This window comes from Artemia franciscana, chromosome 4 (assembly GCF_032884065.1).
Source record: "Artemia franciscana chromosome 4, ASM3288406v1, whole genome shotgun sequence".
NCBI classification, from domain to species: domain Eukaryota; kingdom Metazoa; phylum Arthropoda; class Branchiopoda; order Anostraca; family Artemiidae; genus Artemia; species Artemia franciscana.
In genome coordinates, this window is record NC_088866.1 from 60,967,987 (window position 1) to 60,994,527 (window position 26,541).

At 35.7% G+C, this 26,541-nt stretch overlaps 1 protein-coding gene across 1 annotated transcript; it reads right to left on the reverse strand.

Annotated features, from left to right (window-relative positions):
- On the reverse strand, positions 1-22,221 carry LOC136026681 (mediator of RNA polymerase II transcription subunit 9-like). Its single transcript, XM_065703423.1, has 3 exons — positions 22,097-22,221; positions 4,990-5,095; positions 1-804 (listed from the first exon to the last, which is right to left on the reverse strand). Exons 1-3 carry the CDS (start codon positions 22,156-22,158, stop codon positions 658-660), a joined length of 315 nt encoding a protein of 104 aa, XP_065559495.1. The 5' UTR covers positions 22,159-22,221; the 3' UTR covers positions 1-657.
- Between the last annotated feature and the right edge of the window lie 4,320 nt (positions 22,222-26,541).

Below are 26,541 nucleotides of genomic sequence, written 5' to 3' on the forward strand. Positions count from 1 at the left end.
TTTGAAATGAATATTATTTAATATCCGAAAAAAAATCTCATACATGAAAATTTCACAATTTAAACATGAATTGCTAAAACATAAACTATGGATGTGTTCTAGAACCCAATTATGATAAATAATCATTAATTAATTACTTATTATTCTGGTTCTGTGACAAGGGATAACACAAAATTATAACAATTTTTTACCGCCATAATTGCGAAATGGACTATGAGATATGAACTATGATGCGGATAACCTATTTAGTGTATTATAAGCATTTCAGAGGGTAAATTTGTCGTTATTTGCTTTCTTAGGCTAGAGATAATAACAAGTAGCTAATGATCATTATTGATCAATCAGTTCCAGAACACACCCTATGGCTAAGGCAGAAGCCAAATCAGCTTTTTTTACGTTCTTCTCCCTTCTTCAAGTTCTCCAATTCCTTTTTTAACTCCTCCTTAAAGGTTATTTTAAATTTGTCGATTCTGTCGGCTGCGTTTGTAGTAGTTTCTGATCGAACAAAATTTTCACCGGCTTCTTTCCCTTTAAGATAGGCGCCAACAACAATCTGTGCTGCTCTCTTCATTAATGGGGATTCTGACAGTTTATGAACTAAGTGGGGGTCATTTAAGAAACGACCCATTAAAATCCTGGTAAGAAAACGGAGTGGCATTATTGCTGTTCGTTTTGTCGCTCAAAGTTGCACAAAGATCTGTACTTGAGAAGAAGAGACCGTTTCAATTCAAGTTGCTGACGAAGATTTTCAATTTGTTTGAGTTGATCTTCAGGAGTCAAATCGATTCCTTCAATTTTCTTAACCTAGAAGGAAAGTTTCCAATCAAATTTCAAAACTTGAACCGTGGAGATGCCCAACTCCATGGATGAATTATTTCATATATAAATAAACCAATGTCTACTAATGCTCGATCAATCAGTTGGGGGGGGGGATTTCATAAAATATATATCAGAACCGTTATTTTAAAACAGAAAAAGTATTAACTTGATTTGAATGATTCTGATTCAAATCCTGGGTCAGCTTTAATTGTTCAATTCCTGATTCAAAGCATACTTAATAATATTTCCTTACAGACTGTTTATCGATAACAATAAGACTTGGTCACAAACCTAATCAGGTTTGATATTGAATATTTTTCTGATGCAACAGTTGAGGGTTAGTCCGAGATCCCCCCCCCCCCCCTTCTTATTTGCCTCAGTGAATACTGTGCTTTCAGTTTTAGACAATTTGGATCACTAAAAACGAAAAAAGGTCTAATCATTCTTTTTTGTTGCACAAACTGACTTGCGGATCATTTCATAAATGGTGGGGAAAATGCTAGATGCTTCATATTGAAGCCCAAAGTTATTGAAAACTGTTGATTTCATCTGAAAATGGCTCAGATAAAACGTATTTAATCAGAATCTTCTGATTATTTTAGGAAAACACAATATACCTGTTGACTATGTTATGATGAAGCTCCAAAATAATTTTGATCAATGAACTATCCGCATACAGTCGACGAAAAAAAAAACTGAAAACGAAAAAGGACAATAGAATAAGGAATTTCTAAAGCTTTATTTATGGCTAGAAAAGGGCTAATTCTAAAGTTTTATGTTGCTTTTTGAGTATGAACACGAAGAGCCATCATGAGCAGTAATTAAACTAAGCTTAAAAACTTGGATTACATCAATTCCTTTTACACAATAAATTTGTGGTATTCAAACATTTTATGCATCCTTGGAAGTTCCTTTTTCTCATTTACTCGTAGCAAACAAAGAGGGCCTGAATTATTTTAAATACAACATAAAAGATCAAAAATTGCTAAAGAGAATTCCTGTATTTGGCAAAACTTCTACAAAGCATTAGATTCAGTGTTTTGTATATTTCACCTAGAATAGTTAGTTTTGTGTTATAATATTTTTCTTTCTTTCGAATAACGGCAGCCCACACGAGAATCGTGGAATAAGCAACTTGTCCCTGACAATTTTAGCCTTTATAGCAGATTATGTTAGGTACCCCCCCTCCCTTGTTTTTACCCTGTTTATCAGGACATTTGGACACATGAGTCTGGTCACATGAGTTAATTTTAAAATCTGTATAGCTAGCCATGATGGATTGAATAGGGGGAGGGGAGGAGGCTAACGAGAAGTAATCAAAATGGTTGCAACGAGCTGGAAAATGGTCCACTGACAGGTAAAAGTACGCAAAACTGTAGCCCCATGCTTTTGTATGGCACATTTTTAAGAAGATGACATCACAGTTCAATGAAAGATAAGAAACATAGGAGTTTGTCAAACTTCACCTAACGCTATTAAAAGGGGAAAAAACTAGTTTTTTCCCCTTACTAACTTTGTTAAGTCGCTCCTAAAAAACAGTTTATAAACAAATTTATCTTTTGATATCAAAACGGTGTAATTATCATGGTATCAAGCCAGTGCATTGTCGGAAACTATACTAGTGTAAAAATTTGGAGGCGCGGGGATCGTTTAACTAGCATAATAAACTTAATGTGCTACACCAAGATAGAGTTTCAGAAAAAAAAATACAGAGGAAAATTTAAAGAAATTTTAAAGAAAGATTAAAAAATAAAAAGGCTCCAGGTACTGATAGTGCGTAATGAGTTTCTTAAATATGGTGGCTCTGAGGTTAGAAATAAGTTACTGAATATTAAGAATACGATTTTTGAAAAAGGGGAAGTACATAAGGATAAGGAAAACCTTAATTAAAAAACTGTATAAGAAAGGTGATAGAGTGAGTGTGATAATTATCGAGGCATTAGTCCAGTCTCTGTAGGTAGAAAATTACTTAGTAATAAGATACTTTTTCGACTCAGAGATGCTGTAGACAAAGTTTTAAGAGAAGAACAGTGCAGTTTTAGAAAAGGTAGAGGATGTGTCGACCAAATTTTCACTTTTAGGTTAATAATTGAGAAGTGCCTGAGTTGTCAAACACCTTTGGTCCTCAGTCTTATAGATTATGAGCAAGCGTTCGATTCTGTTTATAGAAGGGCTTTAGCAAAGGTCTTGTCCTTGTACGGTATATCAGACAAATATATTAAAGTGATTAGTGCTAAGCATGAGAATAAAACTGCTGCGGTTAAGGTAGGAAATGAGGTTAGCAGCTGGTTTTCTATTAAATCAAGAGTTAAGCAGGGTTTTGTTCTATCCCCTTTATATGGATCATTTTGATGGACTTCGTCTTAAGGAGCACAGGAAAGGCAATGGGAAAACAAGGAATCAAATGGCGAGGAAAACTCTCCTTGACCTAGATTATGCTGATGATTTAAGCATCCTAGATGAAAGTGTGAGCAAAGTGAATGAACTTTTAGACGTTTTGCAAGTTCAGGGTGCTGGGATAGGTTTGAAATTAATTTTAAGAAGACTAAGTCGCTAAGGCTAGTAATAAGTGAAGATGAAAAGGTGATGCTGGGAAACGAAAAGATTGATCAGGTGGGCAGCTTTACTTACCTTGGTAGTATTATTAGTAAAGACGATGGGAGCAGTGAAGATGTTAAAAGTAAAATAGCCAAGGCTCGGGGTGTTTTTCCACAATTAAAAAAGTTTGGAAGAATAGGAAGATAAATCTACAAACCCAGATTAGAATATAAGAAGCTACAGAGGACAGTGGTCAAACATGGGTCTGAAGCATACGCGCTCCGAATTAAGATTTGCTAGATGTTTTCCAGAGAATTTGCCTACGGATTGTTCTGGGTACCCGGCTGATTGACCGTATGTCAAACAGTAGGCTGTACGAAAAATATGGTTCAATCACGCTTTCTAGGGCTATAATGAAAGAAAGGTTAGGATGGATAGGGCACTTTGTGCGGATGAGAAAATTGACAAAGATTGTCCTTTTCGACCAACCGTCTAGGACTAAACAGAAAGCAAGTTGTCCTCGTCTTTGGTGGGAGGACGTCATAAAGAAAGATTTAAAATAAATGGGAACTTCCTGGGGGGTGTAAAAAGGGAGGCTTTTAATACATTGGGATGAAGGGGGAGCGTGCTTAGCTGTGTTGGTCTCAGGCGGCTTGGTGCTGCGGTGAATTGTTGTTAGTAGCAGTAGTAGTATTTGGATAAAAAAAAAATAACTTCTTGCTTAAATTAACATTTAGAGGAATTGTTGGTACAATTTTTTTATTTGGTACTCTTGAAAGCTACCTTATATTTCTAATGGGCCATTAAATCTGTATTTTGGAAGCTTTTACTATGTTCATGTTAAAATCAGTGTTCCCACATTACCAATGACCCTAACAAAGATAAAAATGTAACGAAAATACAATAAACAAAAATATCCCTTCCCCTCTTCTACAGTTAACACTTTTTGAAAAATACTTGTTTAAAAAAGCATAATAAGTCATTATAAGATTTTAAATAAGCTATGGAATGCTGTCTATAATTATGAATTGAAAATTAACTAAAACTTGTGTATTCATACCCGATATGCTACTCAATACACATGCTGAACAAATATGAGAGGGGGGACAGGTTCCACTCAAAATTAGTGCGAAAAAAACCTTCTAGATTAATTCCTGGAAACTATTCTCCTTCTTCTTAAAAGTTACATATGTTCGTTAAGGCTACAGATATTCGCACTTTAAAGGTGTAACTCCCCTCAGATTGTTTCAAAGGACCACACCACATTTCCCATGAAAAGATCATGGCTTTAAAACGTATTTTTTCCTATATTCAGGTACGGGTCGGGTCCAAAAATATGCTAGCACGTGAAAAAGTATGTTTTTATCACTCAAATATTGTATTTTTGGAAGATAGGCCCGTCACGCCAAAAGGTGGGGAATTTCCATGTGAGCAAGTAGTGGGTTATTGGTTAATTAGAGCAGTAGAAATTGACCAGACCATCAAAACTTTCCTAAGAAAAATATATACCTTGAACTTTTTAAGGTGGCAGGACCATAACCTTAGATACATTCTTTTGACAACGTCACTCCCCCTGTCCCATTCCCAAAGTGTATTTGGGGAAAATAAATTTCGAAATTGCATGCAATTTACCAATTCTCGAGCTATGTCAATTTTCTTATGTAGTTCAAGTAGTTTTTGTGAAGCCTCTTGGGAGTCTGCTTTCCTTTGACTAATATCAGCAGTATCTTTTTCAAATCTGAAAAATAAAACAATTTAAATAACATCCAAAAGAATAAGTAATTGTCATGATAAAATTTAAGAATATTTAATGTTTTCTACACAAATTAGAAAACTTTTCTTGTAGTACACAAGTGTGTCAACATAACTTTAGCTGGTTCTTCCAAATTAGGGGAGAGCTGCAATTCTGGACATAATCTAAGTTCAAGCAAGTTTCACCAAAAATCCATTTAGGAAGTACAAGTGATATTTTTTTTTTATTTTAAAAAAAATGGTAAATTGTAAATATGATAGAAAGTACCCTCACAACCACGCAATTAGGATTTCCAATCTTGAAAAGCGTAATGAATCTGGGCCCGAAGTTTATTCCCGTTTTTCGTTTTCTTTTCAAGTATGATGGAAAAAAAGATGTTATTTATTGCATTCGTATTGCTTTTTCTTGTCAACCAGTCTTTTAAATTTAACTGCCATTTGGACTACGTCCATGTATCAAAATTTGCATCAAGTGAGCGTTGTATTGGTTGCAATGGCCTGCATGTTGGCTACAGATATTTGACCTGCAAATATCCAAACTTGGGCAGCCCATGTTGTATCAAACAGTTCGTGGTAACGAACTGTAGTAAGGAGCGACCCGGCTCAATAGTAACCAAAACTCTAAAAAATTGAATTTTGATATCAATAGCTACATCAAAAGAATCGCATTTTAATGCTGATTTTAAATATATAAGTTTCATCAAGTTTGATCTTACCCATCAAAAGTTACGAGCCTGAGAAAATTTGCCTTATTTAGGAAAATAGGGGGAAACACCCCCTAAAAGTCGTAGGATCTTAACGAAAATGACACCATCAGATTCAGCGTATCAAAGAACCATACTGTAGAAGTTTCAAGCTCCAATCTACAAAAATGTGGAATTTTGTATTTTTTGCCAGAAGACAAATCACGGGTGCGTGTTTATTTGTTTGTTTTTTTTTTGTTTTTTTGTTTTTTCTTTTCCCCAGGGGTCATCGTATCGACCAAGTGGTCAAGAATGTCGCAAGATGGCTCATTCTAACGGAAATGAAAAGTTCTAGTGCCCTTTTTAAGTGACCGAAAAAAGTGGAGGGCATCTAGGCCCCCTCCCACGCTCATTTTTTTCCCAAAGTCAACGGATCAAAATTTTGAGATAGCCATTATGTTCAGCATAGTCGAAAACCATAATAACTATGTCTTTGGGGATGATTTACTCCCCCACAATCCCTGGGGGAGGGGCTGCAAGTTACAAACTTTGACCAGTGTTTACATATAGTAATGGTTATTGGGAAGTGTACAGACGTTTTCAGGGGGATTTTATTTTGTTTGGGGGTGGGGCTGAGGAGAGGGGGGCTATGTTGGAGGATCTTTCCTTGGAGGAATCTGTCATGGGGGAAGAAAAATTCAATGACAAGGGCGCAGGATTCTCTGGCATTACTATAAGAAAACAATGAAAAATAAACATGAAAACGTTTTTTCAAATGAAAGAAGAAGTAGCATTGAAACTTAAAACGAACAGAGATTATTACGCATATGAGGGGTTCTAAAAATACTTTAGCATAAAGAGCGAGGTGTTTACGAGGAGATAAATACCTTGCTCTTTATGCTAAAGTATTTTTAGTAATTTCAACTATTTATTCTACGGCCTTTCTGATTCAGGGGTCATTATTAAAGAATTGGGACAAAACTTACGATTTAGTGTAAAGAGCGAGGTATTAACGAGGGTACAAATCCCCTCGTATACATAATAAAAATATAAGGTTATGAAAGTTTGTTACGTAAGTTAATTCTTAAGTTACGTATATTTTTTACTAATAAAAACGTTCGTTAAAAATTAAAAGTTCTAGTTGCCTGTTTAAGTAACCGAAAAATTGGAGGGCAACTAGGCCTCCTTCTCCACCCCTTATTTCTCAAAATCGTCTGATCATAACTAATAGAAAGCCATTTAGCCAAAAAAAGAATTAATATACAAATTTCATTTTAATAATTTATGTGCGGAGAGCCAAAACCAAACATGCATTAATTCAAAAACGTTCAGAAATTAAATTAAAAAAAAACTAATTTTTTTAGCTGAAAGTAAGGAGCGACATTAAAACTTAAAACGAACAGAAATTACTCCGTATATGAAATGAGTTGTCCCCTCCGCAATCCCTCGCTCTTTACGCTAAAGTTTGACTCTTTGCCACAATTCTACTTTTTAAGACAATTTAAAGCTTTAGCGTAAAGAGCGAGGGATTGCGGAGGGGACAACTCATTTCATATACGGAGTAATTTCTGTTCGTTTTAAGTTTTAATGTCGCTCCTTACTTTCAGCTAAAAAAATTAGTTTTTTTTTAATTTAATCCAGTCATAAATCCGAAGTCAGAGTCTTATTTTCTTAGGCAATACCTTAGAACAAGTTCCTCTCTTATTAAACATCCCTCAATGCTCAATGGATCCTATCCTGTCAACCCCGCCACCCAACCCTCGTGGATCACTTTACTTTGCTCAGACTCTTCCCCAATCTCATATTACATATATTCCTCCTAGACACACGCTTCCTTGCAGCTCTGATCCTTGTCTGGCTTCCAAGAAGTTGCCCATTTTTTGGGGCCTTCGTCCCTCATTTGCTAAAATAAACCCAGTCCTCTCCTCTCAGACACGCTCCATCCTACTCCCGTTTTCCAGAACCATCTTACTTTCTGAGCCCTCCTCTCAAGAACCTTCGAAAGCCGACTTCTTCCTAAACTATCCCCATGACCCCACTTCATTTCATCCCTTTCGGCAACCTTATCAATATGACTTAGGTTTGACAGTCCTTGCATGTAGAAATTATCCTGTAATAAAAATTAGTTATTCTCCCTTGCTGTCTACTGATCACCAACATTACCTTCCTGATTGCTCTGTCAATGATTACGTTCCATCATCCCTGAACCCTGTCTTCCTGCCCGCAACAGACCGTCCCAATTAAAATCCCAAAAAGTCCCCCAACTAATTTCCATCCCCGCTAAACATGAAAGATATCGGAAGACTTTTGTTCCGAGTTTTTTTTTTAGTTGAATAATAACCAGGGAAACTAGTCATAAATTTTATTGTTATCTATTTTTTTTTTTTTTTCTTGTTGGCTTTTCAACTAAGTTTTGACTCATCTTTATTTGTTTATTTTGTACCATGAATTATGTTTGACACTAAGGTCAAATTCTTTCGATATGATATATGTATATATAATTAGTACTATTTGTGACATAAAACTCAAATTCGGCAACCATGCTGTGAAAAAAAATTTTAAACTATTTTATTCTACCTTGCTATTTTCTCCACCTCTCAACATAATTTCACCCTAACCCTGCCTTTCAAAGGTCCCAGCAGCCAAAGATAAAAACCCTTCTTAAGAACAAGCCAAATTCATTGACAGTCGCGTCAAAATGACAGTCGTCTCGAATCATTTTAGATTCCCTAAATTCTTATTTATTAATGCCAAAAGCCATAGTTTGGCAAGCTTACCACAATAGATATGCCACCAGAATTGAATCAAATAGATGTTATAGCTGTTACGGAAGTACAGTCCTATGATACAGGGTCCCTTGTTCTATCAAATACTCCAAGTATTCAGACTGAAAGCACTAAATAAAAATAATTCACAGACAGAAAGTACTTCCCCTCTCCATTAATATTATCGCAATAGCTGTTTTCTATTACTCGCCAAACCAAATTACAGGCGAAAACTAGAATCATCTAGCAATTGCCAACAATTACTGACTTTCTTATTTCTAAGCATCCCATTGCCTGATTCTTTTTTAGTTGGTGACTCTGATGATCTTGAGGTTGATTTAATTTGCTCCTCTCTTAAAGTCATGCAAAAAGTTAATATACAACTACTGCTAGGAACATCTCTCTTGACTAATACAAGAAAATTTTAAATCTCCCCCTCAGCTTTTCTCCATTGGGTGGGAGTTATCAGCTCTTCCTCCTTTTGTCTCCAACTTCAACCTTTAAGCATTGTTTTCAACCACATATAGTGCTTATCAGCATCTTAGTAAATCTGGCCTTCTTTTCTTTGGCACATAATTTAATACGAAAGATTGGTCAAATATTTACAATTTACAAAATCCTGAGGAAAAAACTGCTACTTTCCATTAAAAATCAAACGATAAATATTTAATTATTTTCTCGAATTTTATGCTCCAGTGATAAGCCCTATATACGGTAAATTGGACGACACCAATAAACTACAAAAAAAATACAAAAAAAGAAATTCGTAAAATTACTCTGTTCTACTATAAAAATAAGGTCAAAAAATTGTTTAAAAACAAACCAAAAACTGATTTTCAGTAGTTAAAAAGTTGGGTGGCAAGAGACTTGATCAGCTAAATTTCAACCTATCTGAGCCCCCTGAAGTTACCATCGATAGCCTTAACAAAATTCCTTGCTTTCATTGTCCAAGCCTTCCAGTATTGTCTTATCAATCACCAGTTGTTGATCTTCCCCATTCTTTACCGTTTAGTTTTCCTTTGGAGATCAAAAGAGGAATTGGGATGGTAATAAAACAAGTGTCCGCCCAGTGGATATCCCGTGTCCCTTTTTTAGTGCCAATAGCTATTTTCTTTCAATACCCTTGTCTGTCCTTTGTGCTATGGAAGCAGGCTTTCATAGCCCCTTAAGAAAGAAAAATGGAAAGTCTGGTTTTAAAGGTGTTTGCCTGTTTCTGTCACTCCTATATTCTTGAAACCTTATGAAGAATTCCTTGCACAGGGGCTCAAGGAACAAACCCAATTTGAGGCAATTCAGAAACTTCAAATCCGCTTCAACTCCAATTACCTTGTCCATCTTGTGAACATAAATTGGAAAAACTCTTGAAAAACCTAAAACTTGGCTCAATATAATTAATATTGATCTTGAGAAAAATTTTGGTCTTGTTAATCACAATACATTAGTTGAAAAACTTGTTATTGAATTTAGTATTAATCTAACTTGGTTAAATTGGTTACCTCCTTCTTATCAAATAGATCAGACTTAGTTAAATATTAGAATCGTTACTCCAATCCTCTCCCTCTGCATATTGGAATTCCTCAAGGTATTCTCCAAGAGCCCCTCCTTTTGTCAGTTGTGATGAACAGCCTGACTAGGGAATCTCTTGACAGATACAAATTCGTTGAACACATTACAGTTGTTGAAACTTGCTAGAGAAATTTACATGATGGTAAACCTTTCTAATCCATTACAATGCCTACTTATTTCGCTAAAAATCCGTGCCATTTTTTTATTCATATCCTTCCCGATATTCCTGTATCCTTCTTTAGATTACCCGTGTCATAATCTCTTCTTACTTAATCTGTTTCTTATCCTTTTTTATATGTGTTTAAAAATATCATTCATTTAACTAATGTACTTTTCTCCCTGCTTAAGCATCTAATAGATTTTACATTCCTCTCCTTGTTCTTTAAGGATTTATACTCCTTTCCCCCCTTAATTTTGGATGTGCTTGTCCAGTTTGGCACCCTGGTATTTCCAGGAAGTCCTATACTCTCCCTTTCTAAAAAAAAAGGAGCTAGATCAGAAACGCTTGGTTTCAGGAGATGTATACTAAGCCACAATTTAAAGAAATGCAACAACAAACCCTTGCACAGAACACATTTTACCAAAAAGACATTCCCCACGCAGATTTAACCCTTTTAGGTCATTCCCCAGACTGCTCCTACCATATCCCCCATTTGTAGCTATACATCCAGGTATGAGAAAAACTGTGTACCTTATATTAAGAAAATGATAAACAAAACATCCTACTAGTTTCACTGGGCTATTCTCATTAATTGGTACAGGCAATGCCCAAATTTTGGATTCGTTCACTTGTTTTGTTTTTCTTTCCTTTTTTAGAACCCCTTTAATTTTTTTTGTACTTATATCCTTTTTTATTGTTTCATTGACTTTAACCAGTTTTTACCTTTTTAACGTGCTATATCTAATCTAAATTTAAATATTGACTAATGGATGGTTTTTCATGCTGATAATTCTAATTTCGGCATTTTTTTTCTAGTCTTTTAGCTTTCGTTCCATTTAATGTTTTTGTGTTCGTCCTGTTTTTATTTACTGACCCCAAAATTTGAATTTGGCCATTAAGGGCTTGTGATAGCAATTTTTTGAAATAATAATATTACTGCATCCTAATTGTGTACAAATGCTCTTAAAACATATATAAGTTTGCTTAATTGAAAAGAAAGCTTTAAAATAAGAAAGTGTCAGAATATACAACTCTGCCAAAGGCAGAAGTAGTTGGGGATGTCTAAATGCAGAAAATGGATATTATAAACAAACAATTATATGAAAAGATAAAATAAGACTTTCAAGGCTTAATGCAGTTTGGCTGTTACAAAAATGACATGGTACAAAGACTAGCTAATTCCTTATTCACTTTAAACAGGGGGAAGTCCTGGTTTGGTGCTAAGTCCGCAAACGACAAAGGTCAGTTTATCTGACCTATCAGTTTATCAGTTTATCAGTCTTTTTAGTCAGTTTATCATCTCCCATACCATTTCCTGATAATTCCAAATTAATATACTCAGTCATTCCGGAGTTGCACCTTTTTAACAACCCATATACATATAAACATGTTTTGATTAAGTTCAGCACTTCCCTCAACATTCCCTGAAAGACTCATCTTAATGCCCTATGTATTTTGGGAAAGCAGAAGTCAAACATGCATACCTTTTTTCCATAACATATACTATATGTAAACAATGAACAAATTACAGAACTTTAATCGTTTAAGTCTGGTATATTTAATCGATTTAATATGACCCAGGCACCTGTAAACATAATATAATCAACAAATAAGCAAGCAAAGCAAAGCAAACGAACAAATTTAAGCAAATAATAAACAAAACGACAACTCATTTACTAAGGCAATCAAACCATAGCGGGATACTACATCTTCCCTTTTCTGAAAAAATCATACTCTTAATCTTCAGAGATCCAACCTCTTGAGTTTCATTACAGATCTGCCGGATCATGTTTTATTTATATTTGGTGATGCTCTTGGCTCTTGTTGTGCACTTCCACTAGCACGGAAAGATGCATTTATCCCATTGTCTAATGTTCGATTGAAATGCGTGCAATCAGCTTTGCTTGTTAATTTGGCAGAAGCTCAGCTGTGGAAAGTGATAGTTTTGATTATAGTTGTATCAGGCTTAGATTTTTCATTTGGCTCACTTTCATGTCTTATTCGAGATACTTCTCTACTTTCTTCTTTTCTATGAGATATTCTAACTCTGTTGTGTCGGATGGATGGTCTGTCATCAGCAAGAACCTTGTATGATTGTGGTTGAGGGCAAGTTTCAGTTACTATTCCTCTTTTCTAAGGACTGTTTGGTATTGCCTGGACATGTACTTCTGATCTTACTTTATTTCTGGCAGGGATTTGGCAGTCCCATCGTAATAATCTTTTTGGCGTGCTCTGCTTTGTTTTCTATATGACACAAACTTATTTTCAGGCACTAGTTGCTTTTCTTGATGCTTCTCTGTGACAGGGAGTACTGATTGCAACTGCAGGTCATGAACAGCTGGACTGGGGCTGCCATTCCATCCACAGGTATGTTATGGTATTCAAGCAGGCCAGTGTATGAATCTCGTCCACTTAGCATAAATTTATTGTCTTTTTTCAGGTCTGCATGCTCTTTTCAACACATGCATTTGTCGTGGGGTGGTAGGGACTAGGTGCGTTGTGATACCCCAATCTTGGGTGAATAACTGAAATTCCCTGGAGTTGTTTGGGGGCCATTATCTGTTGGAAGGATTGCTGGTATACTTTTGCGTGCGAATTGCCCCTTCAGCTTAGTAACCACTTGGGTAGTGGTAGTAGAGGTTAAGCTATCAACCTCTGCTATATTAGTCAACAGGTATAATATAGTGTTTGCTGTTCCACTAAAACAGGTCGCACCCCAGATGTTGCCAGGGTAAGGCTGGAAGTAGTGTGCAAACCATTGGTTCTTTTTGGTTGTTGGCTTTTGTATGAATGCAGACATTGCACTTTTGGATAAATATCTGGATTTGTTTTCCAATGCCGGGTCAGTAGACTATCATTTGAGCTGACTGCTTTGTTTTGTCTGCACCCAAGTGTGAGGAGTGCAAAACCTTTAAAATTCTTTCTTGTAAAATGGCAGGGATGAAAATTCTGGACCCTTTAAAGATTAAATTATCATACATTGAAAGGTCCAGACAGATGTTCCAGTAGTGCACTATTGTTTTGAGCATGATTTTCCATTACTTGACCAACAATCTTGAACAGTCTTTCTCAGTGTTGTCAGTTCGTGATCTATGGCAGTATTTTGCCTAATTCTAGTTTGTTGTCTGTAGCAGGTAGAGTTGTTCGTTCGTGATATATAGCAGTCTTTTTCCTGATTTCCTCTAGTTTGTTGTTTGTAGCAGGTAGAGCTTTAACGAATGAGTGGACAAATATTTTGATTTCTTCTTGCATATGTTCATCCACATCTGGCAAATGAAGTATTGATAGTTGTACGACTGGATATACATCATAAGGCGTTGAATTCTTGGTGAAGCTGTTTGAAGAGGTTCTGTATCGTTTCGAGGGGTCAATGATCTGTAATGACTTTTAAAGATGTAATGATGGAAATGGAGGCAACCATAGACAATAGCAAACAGTTCTTTTTCTAATTGGGAATAATTCTGCTCCAACTTACTCGGTGATCTTGATGCATATGCAAAAACTTTCCTGTTTGTAGATATTTAGGCTCCAAGTCCATGTTTTTAGTCATCAACTTCCAGCTCTAGAGTCTGGCTGGAACTATCATAGAAAGCCCAGTTCATGACTTTAGATTCTTTGATATGCTTTAGGCAGGTTGTGTGAAAGTCCTTAATTTGTTTTCTGTGTGTCTGTGTTTTTCTTTCTTTTTTGTATTTGACAAATTTTATCTGATTGTAATACCTAACACAAAGCGATAATTCGGTGCCACGCGCTGCGAAAGTTGCTTAACTAGCAACTTTAACTCAGTAATATATTTCTTGGGTGTTTTTTCTTCATGCTGGTCATGTCTTTGAAAAATATATCAAGTAAATATTTTGTTTTTCTTTAGAGCTGCATATTGTAGAAGCTTTAAAACCTATGGCTCAATTTATTCTTATTTTCCTCTTTGATTTCTAATGTTTTAAAAATGCATCTTCCTTTTCCACCAATCGAGATAAGTAGATATGCACAACGGATCTTCCCTGTTTTACCAGATAGAGGACCAAGAAAAATTAGTTTGGCATGCTCTTCAAACTTTGACCACTCTTTATTTAGGTTTTCTTACTCCCACTTCATCGACGGGGGTGTTACTCCTTCCAAAATTATTTTCTGATTGCAGATCCCACTTCTGACACCATGTATGAGTCTAGCATATTTAATCGTTTAATATGACCCAGGCACCCCTAAACATGATATAATCAACAGGTAGGCAAGCAGAGCAAACAAAAAAATTTAAGCAAATAATAAGCAAAACAATAACTAATGCACTAAAGCAAGCAAATTATAGCGGGACGCTACAATATAAACGTAATATGTTTTGATTTAGTTCAACACTCCCGCCAACATTCCCTGGAAGACTTATCTTACTACCCCTTGTATTTCGGGAAAACAGAAGTCAAACATGCTTACCTTCTCTCCATAACATATATTATATGTAAACAATGAACAAATTGCATAACTTTCAGCCCTTGCCCTGAGGCCTTGGGGAGGGGGGGGGACATCCTCAAACGCATAATTAATAAAACTTTCAGCAATGCTGAACAAAATTGATGTTTCAAAATTTTGTTTGGATGTTGGTTTTGGGAAATAATGCGCGTGAGAGGGGGGGGGTCAAATCACTTTGTCTCTTAAAAAGGGCCCTGTAACTACCAATTTAAAATCAAATGAGAATCATTTGAGTTTAATACAGCCAACCATTACGTAAGAACTTATTTGCCCTAGGACATAACTTAAAGCCCTTGTCCCAGGGTTCTGGAGGGCTGTGTCCACCCTGGAGGCATTGTTATATGTTCTTTGGACTATTTTGAACAAGATTGCCATCGCAAAATAATAATCAGATATGTTTGGGTGAAAAAATGGATAGTTGGGGGGGTTGTTGTTGTTGACCTTCATCACTTTTGACTTTTAAAAGGGAACTAGAACTTCCATTTTCAACCAAATGGACCATCTCTAAAGTTTATACACCCATCCCTTCCACAAGAACCTTAAATGACCCAGGGGCATAGCTTACAACCCTAGCAGTCAGGCCCAGGTGGTTTGTATCAACCCCAAAAGCCTTGTTATATGATCTTTGGATTAGTTTGAATAAAAGAACTGTCTCAAAATTTCTACTGGATGTGTATCGGAAAAACAAGATGTGTGTGGGGGGGGGAGGGTAGCTGCACTCTGATTGCTTTGACTCTTACTAATTACTAATTAGTTTGATACTAATTCAATGAGTCCCTTCCAAAGCATATACAACACACTTTCTATAAGAAGCTTGTACCTATGAAACAAAGAAGAGAAAATATAGTCAATAAAAAAAAATAAACTTCTAAAGTAGACTACACAGAAGACATATAGATCGTCTCTTTTGTCTCTTGTGTAATCTACTTCAAAAGGTTAGATTTTTTTTGCACTCAGGACGACTTAGCGGAGGTTCTTGGAGAAATATTTGCTTATTTTCTCTTCATGTTGTTCCATGTTGTTGTGTCTCTACTTTTTTATTTTTTTTCACTTATAATATTTTTTCTTCTTTGTTTCATAGGTCATGTATAGCCAGTGTGGTCTTGCAATGCTTTTAAGAACCTTATTTGCCACCAGGGCATAGTTCACAACCATAGCCCCAAGAGCTGAAGAGGAGGGGGGGAGTCTTCCTCGCAGACATATTTCCAGACCCTTCAACTACAGTGAACAACATTGCTATCTCCAAATTTTGATTGGATGTATTAAGGGAAATTATGAGTCGAGGGGCAGGGGGCTGGCTGCTCTCAAATATGCCCTTGTGGCATAACTTAAAACCCTCTCCCTGGGGCGCTGGGGGGTTGTGTCAATCCTAGAGGCATTATTATATGTTCTTCTTAAATGCCCTTCATCAATTCTGACTCTTAAACAGGAACTAGACCTTCCAATTTTCAACCAAACGAGATATTCTAAAGTTAAACATAAAAACTTTAAATCCCCCTGCAGCATAGCTGACAACCCTTGCCCCCAGGTTCTGGTAGTTTGTATCAACCCCAAAAGCAGAGTTATTTGATCTTTGGACTATTTTGCATAAAATGACTGTTTCAAAATTTCTATTGGATGTATATCTGGCGAACATGAAGTGTGTGTGTGTGGGGGGGGGGGTTAGCTGCCCTCTGATCTCGACTCTTAAACAGTGCACTAGAAATTGTGATTACCAATCCAATGAGTCCCCTTTGAAGTAGGCCATTCTTTCTATAAAAGCCTTACATGCCCACAGGAATTAACTTACAACTCTTGCCTTGAGAGCTATGGGGTGGGGGGTCTTCCAATCAGATTCGTTTGGTGAAAAAAGCGATAGTCAGGGGAAGGGGGGGGGGCATCTGCCCTCCATCATTTTCGACTCTGAAAAGGAACTAGAACTTTACATTTTCAACTAAACAAGCCTCTTCTAGAATTTATACAACCATCCCTTTGATAGAAACCTTAAATGCCCCCAGGGCATAACTTGCAACCCTTGCCCCCAGGCTCTGAGTTTTTCAACCCCATGTGTGTTGGGGGGGGGGGGTAGCTGCCCTCTGGTCACTTTGAATCTTAAAAAGGGCACTAGAGCTTTTGATTACCAATAACATAAGCACCCTCCAAAGTTTATATGACTGCACTTCCTAAAAGAAAACCTTATATACCCTTCGGTAATAACTTACAACCCTAGCCCTGAGGGCTGTGGAGGGTTGTCATCCTTAAAGACATAATTTCCAGACCTTTCAACTGTGTTGAACAAAATGGCTGTCTCAAAATATTGATCAGAATGGTCTGGGAAAATATGTTTGGGAGGGGTAGGGGCATTTGCCCTCTGATCAATTTTGACTACGAAAAAGGGCATTAGTCCTCTCAATTTCCAAATAAATGACCCATGATCAAAGATTCTATGACAAATCCTTCAATATGAAGTGCCCTGGTCTAAAATACACAAGCAAGTCAACAAAAATAAAATAATAATAAATAACACATTGTGCCAACATTGTGAATAGAATTGGCTATAATAGAGTATTTTATTTTTATTTTTCAAATGCTGTTTTCGATAGAGTCGTTTAAATCAAACTACATTTAAAGGTACTGGATTGGTAGCAACTCATGCCTTAAAAACCTGTGTATGCTTGCACATGATTTGCTTTTGTGTGGTCATTCAGATCTAGCCCCTACTTTTTGTGAAGTCATTTAAGCTGTCTATTTTGGTTGCTCTGTTTTAATTTTCAAATGCTGTTTTCAATAGAGTCGTTTAAATCAAACTACATTTAAAGGTACTGGATTGGTAGCAACTCAGGCCTTAAAAACCTGTGAATGCTTGCATATGACTTGCTTTTGTCTGGTCATTCAGATCTAGCCCCTACTTTTTGTGAAGTCATTTAAGTTGTCTATTTTGGCCTTATCCAGTTGTCAGGTGCTCAATTCAGTCAAAGACAGTCTGCATTGCATTTTCCTGCTCCTGAAAATACTTTGCTTTCTTCAGGCTTTTCAGCAGGAAAATGGTTAATTTCAGCCTTGCTTTGATTCAGTTGAAGATACCAAAAACTGAACTTGCATGTAAATAGAATAGAGTTGTTTTATTCTATTGTTTAGTTCTTCTTTTTAATAATCTCACATTTAAACAGAGTTGTTTAAAATAAACCAGGTTTAAAGGGACTGATCTGGTAGCCTAGCATATGGCCTTAAAAATAAGTTTATGCTTGCACATAATTTATTTCTGTCTGATGGCTCAATTTGGGAAATCTCAACTGAAGCCTGAAAAGATAATATGATCCAACTAAAAGCAAGAGCCAAGGTTATGTGCATGGATTGTTGGTCAAACTTTGACTATGAGCAGAAAAGAAGGCAGGAAATTTCTAAACACAATGGAAAGTAATTAGAATTTGAAGAAAAGGAGTCCCACAAGACCCTTTCAAAGCAAGTACATCAAGGGTAGTGAAAAAAACAACAACTTATTTGCAATACAAGGTTGATAGGAATACAACAATTGAAAAGGGCAAGCAAGACTTGGCTGTGTACCCAGAATTTGTTTTTCCCTAGAACAGGAGTGGTTTTGAAGATTCTGGAATAGCTCATTAGAGTTGAGAGGTAAGTATTTGACAGGGATGAAAGTAACAAGCTATGTTAAATATGTGCCTCTGGCTCTTTACAATAATTTTGATGTCACACCATCAATCAACACAGATTATAAGAAGGAGTCAAATATCAGGCAAGATATTTCCGATCAAAGACCCAATAATGAATTTGTTTTACATGCTTTAGGAAGCTGGAATACATTATATCATTACTTATTGGTTATAATGACATTGTTAAGATTGTCTTAGAAAATTTCTTGTTGAATACAAGAGATCTCAGGTGATCTGAGATCTAGTCATATAAGGGGCTTGTACAACAATGTCTAGAGGTTGGAACATCATTGGCTGCTCCTTTTTTCAAAAAAGATAAGAAGTTGCTTGAGGATGTCCAGCATCATGCCACTAAGATGGTTAGCAGCATGAATAAACATCCATACAAAGAAAGACTACAACATTTGAAGCTGCCAACACTGACATACCAAAGGAAAAGGGTGATATGATTTTAACCAAAAAAAAATCTAATAACACCCTTCCTGGTCTCTTTGCATAGCCCTTGCACTCTGGTACTAGAGGGCATTCATTGAAGCTCCCCATGCACCATTTGATGAGTAGACCTAGAAATAATTTTTTCAGCCAAAGAGTCATTAATCTGTGGAATCAACTGTCTGAGGAAACAGTTTCTGCAACTTCAACTGACACATTCAAGTCTCACCTTGATAAGGAATGGCTCTGCAAGGAGTTAACTTTACAATTGGGAAGCTGCAGAGTCCTCCAGAAGAGTCTAGATCAACAACCACAACCTACACCAAACAGTTTTTTTTTCATCACTGGAGCATCACAAGGATGGAAAATCCTTATATCTCTCCAAGCTGCAATTCAAGATAATACAATCTACATCATATTCTGTGTTTGAGCTATGTAAAGAGTTGACAGTCAATTTGACTAAAGAACTTCTTGATATTTCAATAATTGGCAGAGCTGTTGTTGAAAGTTCCAGTGATAATTTTAGAATTATAGTTCACAAGGGTCCAGGAATAAGGAAGACAATCTCTAGGAAAACCAAAGGAAGTACCTTATTTCATTTGGTCTAAATTAACCAAAGCTGAGCATCTTCCCAATTGATTCTTCAATATAAGAAATGTAACAGTGGCATTTTTATCCAGGATGGTATAAGGATTACCAGTTCTTCAAATACAATATTGAGTAAAATAGTACCTTCTACTTCATGTGTTTTCTTTTCTCTAGAGGTCCTGGCAGCAACCAATTTGAAAAAGCTTGGGTGAAAGCTGATCTGCAGCAATGGCACAAAATGAAGAGCATACCAAGGACAATTAGCAAGTTATTTCTTTTCTGAGTCACAAAAAGCAGCTTTGTTCTATTTTTGTCACTTTGTCAATAACAGCAGTCATGTGGATTTCTTACTTGATAAAGGCACCAAAACTAAGGTTTACAGCAAGATAAGGGTGAAGAGACAAACAGAAAAATTTAGATTTTTTTTTCAACACTGCAGGGACCCTAGCAATACAGGGAATTGGCTTTACAATAACTGAATAAGAAATTGGCACCTTTGTTCAAATTACTCAACTTCTAGCAATATATGTGGCAGGCCTTGATACCCATTATAGTTCATTGACTTTCTTTCAGCAGAAGTCAGGGAGAAGTTCTTCAATAGAATTTTGGATCCAGAATTTCATTCTATGATACAACACATGATGCTTCAAATTCTGATAAGCTTGTGGGCATAATTTGCAATGCCAGCTCAGAAAGGACACATAGAAAGAGACTATTAGATGTTGGCAAGACTAATAATGAAAACTTGTCAAGGTGTGGCAGAGAGTATAGTAAGAAAATTGTCAAAGAGAGGAATCCCTATGGATAAACTAGCTTTCTAGTCTTATTACTATGCAAGTATGATGTCTGCTCAATTTAATACCCAGCAGGAAATATATGAACTTTTGATTGCCTTGTACCCTTTATTCCCTGACAGGCCCACAGACTAAACATTGCTATAACACAGTGTGGCAATTCATCTCTTTGGATAGTTGAGCTGTTCAACATCCTTGACAAAGTATGTGTTCTTCTCTTCATCTACAAAACATTTTGCCACCCTTAAAGGAAAACTCTCCTCAATTGAAAATAGCCTTAATCTCTGAAACTTGTCACATATATACAGTAGTTACTTAGTTTTAAGCAGTACTTTCAGCCATTTACAAAACAAAGCAGATAAAGATCACAAATAAAAAGTCAAAAGCAGAAGCTATCAGCCTCTGAAAAGGATTCTAAATTTTGATTTTATTGCTTGCCTTATCTTTACAAAAAAAAATCATGTACAAGATCAGGATAGCAAATGAAAAATTTAAAGAAAAGAAGATCAACATCATCTAACACTATTGAGATACTTGAAGCAACAATAAAACTTGTGATAAAATATTGGAAGATGAAACAAACAATTTCATTGATAGTACAAAAGTGTTTGCCAGAATGAGAGAAGTCAATCCAGAGGTAGGTTTCATCTTACATCATTGTTGGCAACATGAACTATCATGTTTTGACAGTCAAGCTCTTAGCTTCTTGTTTGTCTCTGTAGACAAGCATTAATGATAGAACACTAATTATAGCAAATTTTCAAGAGTTACATAATATGACCAAGGAGTCATTTAAAAGATATTATTCCCAACCTACCCCCTGGCCCTTTGATCCAGCCCTGTAGTCATTACCCAGACAATGCACCCACTCACCCCAATGTGTCTATATATAACCCTAATAAGATCTTGTACATGTGTATATACTTATTAACTATTCTATATACAGAGTTGGTAGGCTAGGTATCAAAAGTATTATATTGTCATCATATTTTGGGATATTTAATTATGATTAACCTAACCACTTCTTGAGTGTGGTCACTATAATATGTAGGTACTGGTGTTTATACTGTTTGAAGTGTTGTATAATGGGAATCTGTTGTATAGACTCAAAGATATCCACTTTAGCCTGAGTAACCCTACCAGATTGAATCTTTGATAAGATGCTTTAGATTTCAGGAACTGATTTTTTCAAAAAAGAAGAATTAGAAATACAATTTTAAAAGGGGTTTAAAATATGAGAAATTGGAGCAAACACAATTTTTGAATGATATAAATAGCCTATACTGCATAGCATATACCTATTAAAAATAGGAATTCCATTGTTTTAATATTTTTTTTTTAAGTTTGACATAGACTATATCTAAATACTATATATATGACCAACAGGGGAGGGTGAATTAGCACAAAAATGCCTTTAGCCAGGAAAGAGCATAAAATTGGCAATATTAAAATGGCTCTTATTTTGTTTTAGAAGGTCTCCTTCTAGAAAGCTGCAACTCTTCACCTTTACCTTCTGCTGCTTGCATTGGAAGAATCATTTCAAATTACAGACTTAACCTACATGATACAAAGCATTGGTAATTATTTAACCTAGTAAGCCCAATTCTGGCCTAGCCAACATTCCATGAGGAAACATATTAAAACAAAGAGTACTACTATTAGATTTCTTAGTTATTTATAAATCTACTGGTTAATTTTCTGTAAAATTCAGTGAAAAATGAAAAATAGCCTATCCTTGGCAAGACCAGCAGTTCAAGAGAAGTAGAGTAGCCAAGCCAAATTTGTTTTTCCCAAACAAGGTATGTGTTCTTTCAATTTGATGAAAGCTTTAAGATATTCCTATGTAGACCTTTCAACAAGAAATTATCCCGAAATATGCTCTTACATTTTCAAGACTTCATAAATAGTTGGCAGTAAGTTGAACTCTTTTTCGTAAACAAGTGACATAATTTTTTATAATTATTGCCAATTGACGAATCTTGCCTTATGTAAGGCGACGTTAAGACTCGCCGTTTTCCGAAAAACTGGGACAGAAATTGGAGGTATAGGTATAGCCTAAGCTGTAATTCCACTTTGTTGAGATCAAAATGCACCTTTGTGATATATTTATTATTGCTTTGCCTTAAATCAGGCTTTTGGGCTTAATTCAGAGCTTAGCAGATAGAAATCGGTCAACATTTGTCTATGAGACAAAACTGCAAACCTGTTGCGCCTTGACTTCCACTTTCCCGAGTCACTTTTTCTGACATTGTTTTATCATAGTAGTGCCTCAGACACTGCATCCTCAATCTTATCTCCAAAAGATACATTTTTTGGAAGAAATAATTCCACGTTGATGACTACTTTCTCTTGGCTATAAGTGTTTGAAAATAGGTCATATTTTCGACATGAAATTAAATTTGTCCTTCCATGTTTTGTTATCGAAAAAGTCTGTTCATTTCCCTATTTCTGAATGTTTAATTTTTCTTATCGTTATCTTCTCTGGGAAACTTAATGTTTTTTTTTTTTTCAAATATATGGCTTGATAAGAATCCTAGATGACGGAACAACCCATCTTCACTGTTGTCTTTCTATCATGTTAGCCCATTTATTGGCACTTTTTCGTGCCATATTGAAAAACAAAACATAAATCAGTTTATAAAATGGGTCAACACTTAATAGTTTCCCAAGCTTTCGTTTCAGTTTTCCCGAAAATGCCAACTATATAATACAAGATGGAAAAAGTCTTTTGGTTCGAATAAATATCTGTTTTGTCCTTGATTCCTTCGTCAAAAGTCTGTTTTCGCTTTCGTCCCCATCTCATCCATCATTTCTTCTTAAGCTGTGCAAAGTTTTCGCCTTGAGACTGGAATAGCAATCAATTTGTGTAAAATAATACATATAACTAATGAAATTTGAAGTCTTTTAGGAAATCTTTGAAATTTTAAAGGCCTGAAGCCTTTTAGAAATTTTCTAGATATCCAAACAGAACTTTTTCCCATATCGGGTATTAATAAAGCATTTAGATATTTTCTATCTGACTTGAGGAACTTGCTAGAATAAATTTGTGTTTTGAGCATAGATTTAGATGCTGGAAAAAATCTATCTTTTCATTCAATGAATGGTCGCCTTAGTGAGGAAAGCGCATGAGTGGGATTTTAACTGTCATCTATTTTAAATGAGTTGCTGAGTTTTGCTGTGTTCAAATAAGCAATTTTAACTCAGATTTGTGGCCTGCTTTGTGGCTAATCAATCCGTTTAGATAGGAAGGGTTGAACAGATTCAATTTTTAAAGAGCGTTTGCTTGGGACAAAAAAGATGGATTTTTCATATAAAAAGTAGCCTATTATCTTTTGGTAAATTACATTTGAAATTATAAAATAAGGACACATAAAAAAATAAATATTTCTAAGAATATTTTTCGTGAATCCTGGCTTATGAAATCAATCATGTTGTAAATAAACGCACTTTTGATGTGAAGTCAGTTTACCCCAAAGCTGACTAATCTTGGAATCAATTTCAACTGGAAGTCCCAAATTAGAGTCAATATATATATATATATGTATATATATATATATATATATATATATATATATATATATATATATATATATATATATATATATATATATCCCCTTATGCATATTCCTTTACTGAAACCCTGCCTTGGGAGATGAATCCACCAAGTCGTCAAGTGGAACTTATTTCGATAATTAAAAACGTGATTCCCCTTTATTAGGTCTAGACTATTTTCATTAAACAGATGATAAAACTGTCTCTACTCAGAAAAAAAAATTCAGATGGATCTCTTCAGGGTGAGAGAGCGGGAGTAGGAGCATATATCGTATCCCTAGACCTTAACCATAATTTGAAGATACTATTTTGAAGTCAAAAGGTCTAAAAGGACTAAATGGTAATCTATACACCTTTATAAAAATTTTGTTCATTATCATTTCATTGTTCATAATTATTATTCAAGCATCTTTGGTCCTTAGTTTTATAGAATATGAGCAAGCGTTCGATTCTGTTGTAACATGAGCTTTATCCTTATGTGGATAAAGCTCAATCCTCAAAGATCTTATCCTTGTATGGTATATCTGACAAATACATTAAAGTGATTAGTGCAATCTACGAGAATAACACTGCTGAGGTTAAGGTAGGAAATGAGGATAGAACCTTGTTTTGTGTTAAATGAGGAGCTAGGCAACATTGTGTTCTATCCATCTTTATATGGATAATTTTGGTGAACTTTATCTTAAGCTGAATTAGAAAGGCAATGGGAGACCACAGAATCAAATGGGGAGGAAAAGATCTTCCGGACTTGAGCATCCTTGATGAATTAAGCATCCTAGATGAAAGTATGAGCAAAATAAATGAACTTCAATAGGTTTTGTGAGTTCAGGATGCTAGAATAGGCTTGAAAATTAACGTTAAGAAGACTAAGTCACTAAGAATAGAAATAAGTGAAGATAAAAAGGTGACGTTGGGTAACGAAAAGATTGATAAGGTGGGCAGCTTCACTTACCTTTGTAGTATTATTAGTAAAAACTACCAGAGCAGTGAAAATGTTAAAAGTAGATTAGCCAAGGCTCAGGGTGTTTTTTCACGGTTAAAAAAAAGTTTGAAAGACTAAGATGATGAGTCTGCAAGCCAAGATTAGAATATTATAAACTAAAGTGATGTCATTGGTCAAATCTGGCTCTGAAGTATAGGCGCTCTGAAAAGAGGATGAAGATTTACTAGATGTTTTCCAGAGAAATTGCTTATGGATTTTTCGGGGTGTCCGGCTGAATGACTGTATGTCAAACAGTAGGCTGTACGAAAAATGTGGTCCAATTCCGCTTTCAAAGGCTCTAATGAAAGAAGGATTGAGATGGCAAAGGCACGTTATGTGGATCCAGTTCCAGATCCAGAATTTGTGTGAGGGTATATGAGCTACTATGCAGTCCTTTCACCCCTTTGACTTCAAACTAATATCTCCAATCCATCTTTTCCTTCAGCAGTTATTGTGAAAATGGCCAGCAATAATTCTTTGTCTTCATAAAATCAACACCTGAAATAAAAAATACACTCCACTGGGCATGTCAATTGAAAGTTACTATTTTTTGATGGATTGTGGGAAGCGCAAGTACCTGAGCTGCCTGTTCCCAGTAGTTTAAGGCCAATAGGCCGGCTGGTACCAATACTTCTCCTCCTACGTATTCTTGCTCTTTTCTGCACTACAGAGTTCTGCTAATGCTCTATTGTCTTCTTCATGATTTCAATCATCAAATTATAGATTCGTCTTTAATCGGTAGGATGCAGTTGTAAATTAATGACGGAATCAAATGTTTCTGGAACACTTATTTTCTGGCAGCCTATCTTAATCTTTGTGGTTTGTGATGCCAGAAAGAAACACTCGAAAAGGATAAAGTTGGGTGGTTTTCTGCTCAAACAAACATAACTTAGAAACAATAAGAAACACTTTAAAGACAGTGGAATTCAATTCAGTGAACAATTTGGCTCTTGGAAATAGGGCTGAAATATTCACTGAATTGAATTCCACTGTCTTGAAAAACATCTCTATTGTTTCTAAGTTGTGTTTGTTTGATATGGAAAGGAAGTGTAGTATTCATCGTCATTAACGGTTAGCCTGTGGGGTTTATATTGACGTTGAACACCACCTACATAGCGGTGAATGATGAAGATTCCATTGGAATCGAAAAAAATTCAGTAACAGGTGTCCTAATTGGTAATACCAATTAGTAATACCCCAATTAGTAATACCAATTAGTAATACCAATTGGTAATACCAATGAATCCTCCCTTGATTGAAATGGGGAATCAGGAAATGAAGTGAACTTTACTTTTCCACGGTCTTTTACAATATCTCAAAGATTACTAGGTTTTTAGTCTGGAGGGGCGCAAGCATTTGTTTTTTCATTTGCTAGCCTATCAGCTGTCACATTGTGGGTCAGTCCTTAATAGTTGGGGATGTGGCGGAAGCAAACTGAAGTGTTAACATTCATAAGGCTTAGGAGAGAATATCCAATAGATTTTAAATCTGAATCATCAGCCTCATAATTAGTGCTTTTGATTAGTTCGATGGCGGACTTAGAATCTATGAGAAATAAAACGTTTTTTTAAAGCAGGTCTGAGGTTGACCATGATTTACAGTGCTTTTTGAATGGAAAATAGCTCTGCTGACGAAATTGAAGCATTGGATTGATAAGCTGCTGATATATTCAATGAAACATAAAGAATACAAATCCCTGCTCCTGCATTTTATCCCTTTACAGAGTTATCTTTGTAAACTCGAGTATGTCCAGGAACTAGTAGGGACATTTTATTGAAAAAAAGCTGACAAACGCA

Bases quoted from the DNA above. Each gene is read 5' to 3' on its own strand.
- LOC136026681 (XM_065703423.1), bottom strand. From the start codon at position 22,158: ATGTCACTTGTTTACGAAAAAGAGTTCAACTTACTGCCAACTATTTAT. The intron at 5,096-22,096 runs GTAAGAGCATAT...TTTATTTTTCAG, and splicing joins ATTTATGAAGTCTTGAAAAT to ATTTGAAAAAGATACTGCTG. The intron at 805-4,989 runs GTAAATTGCATG...CTTTCCTTCTAG, and splicing joins TTGACATAGCTCGAGAATTG to GTTAAGAAAATTGAAGGAAT.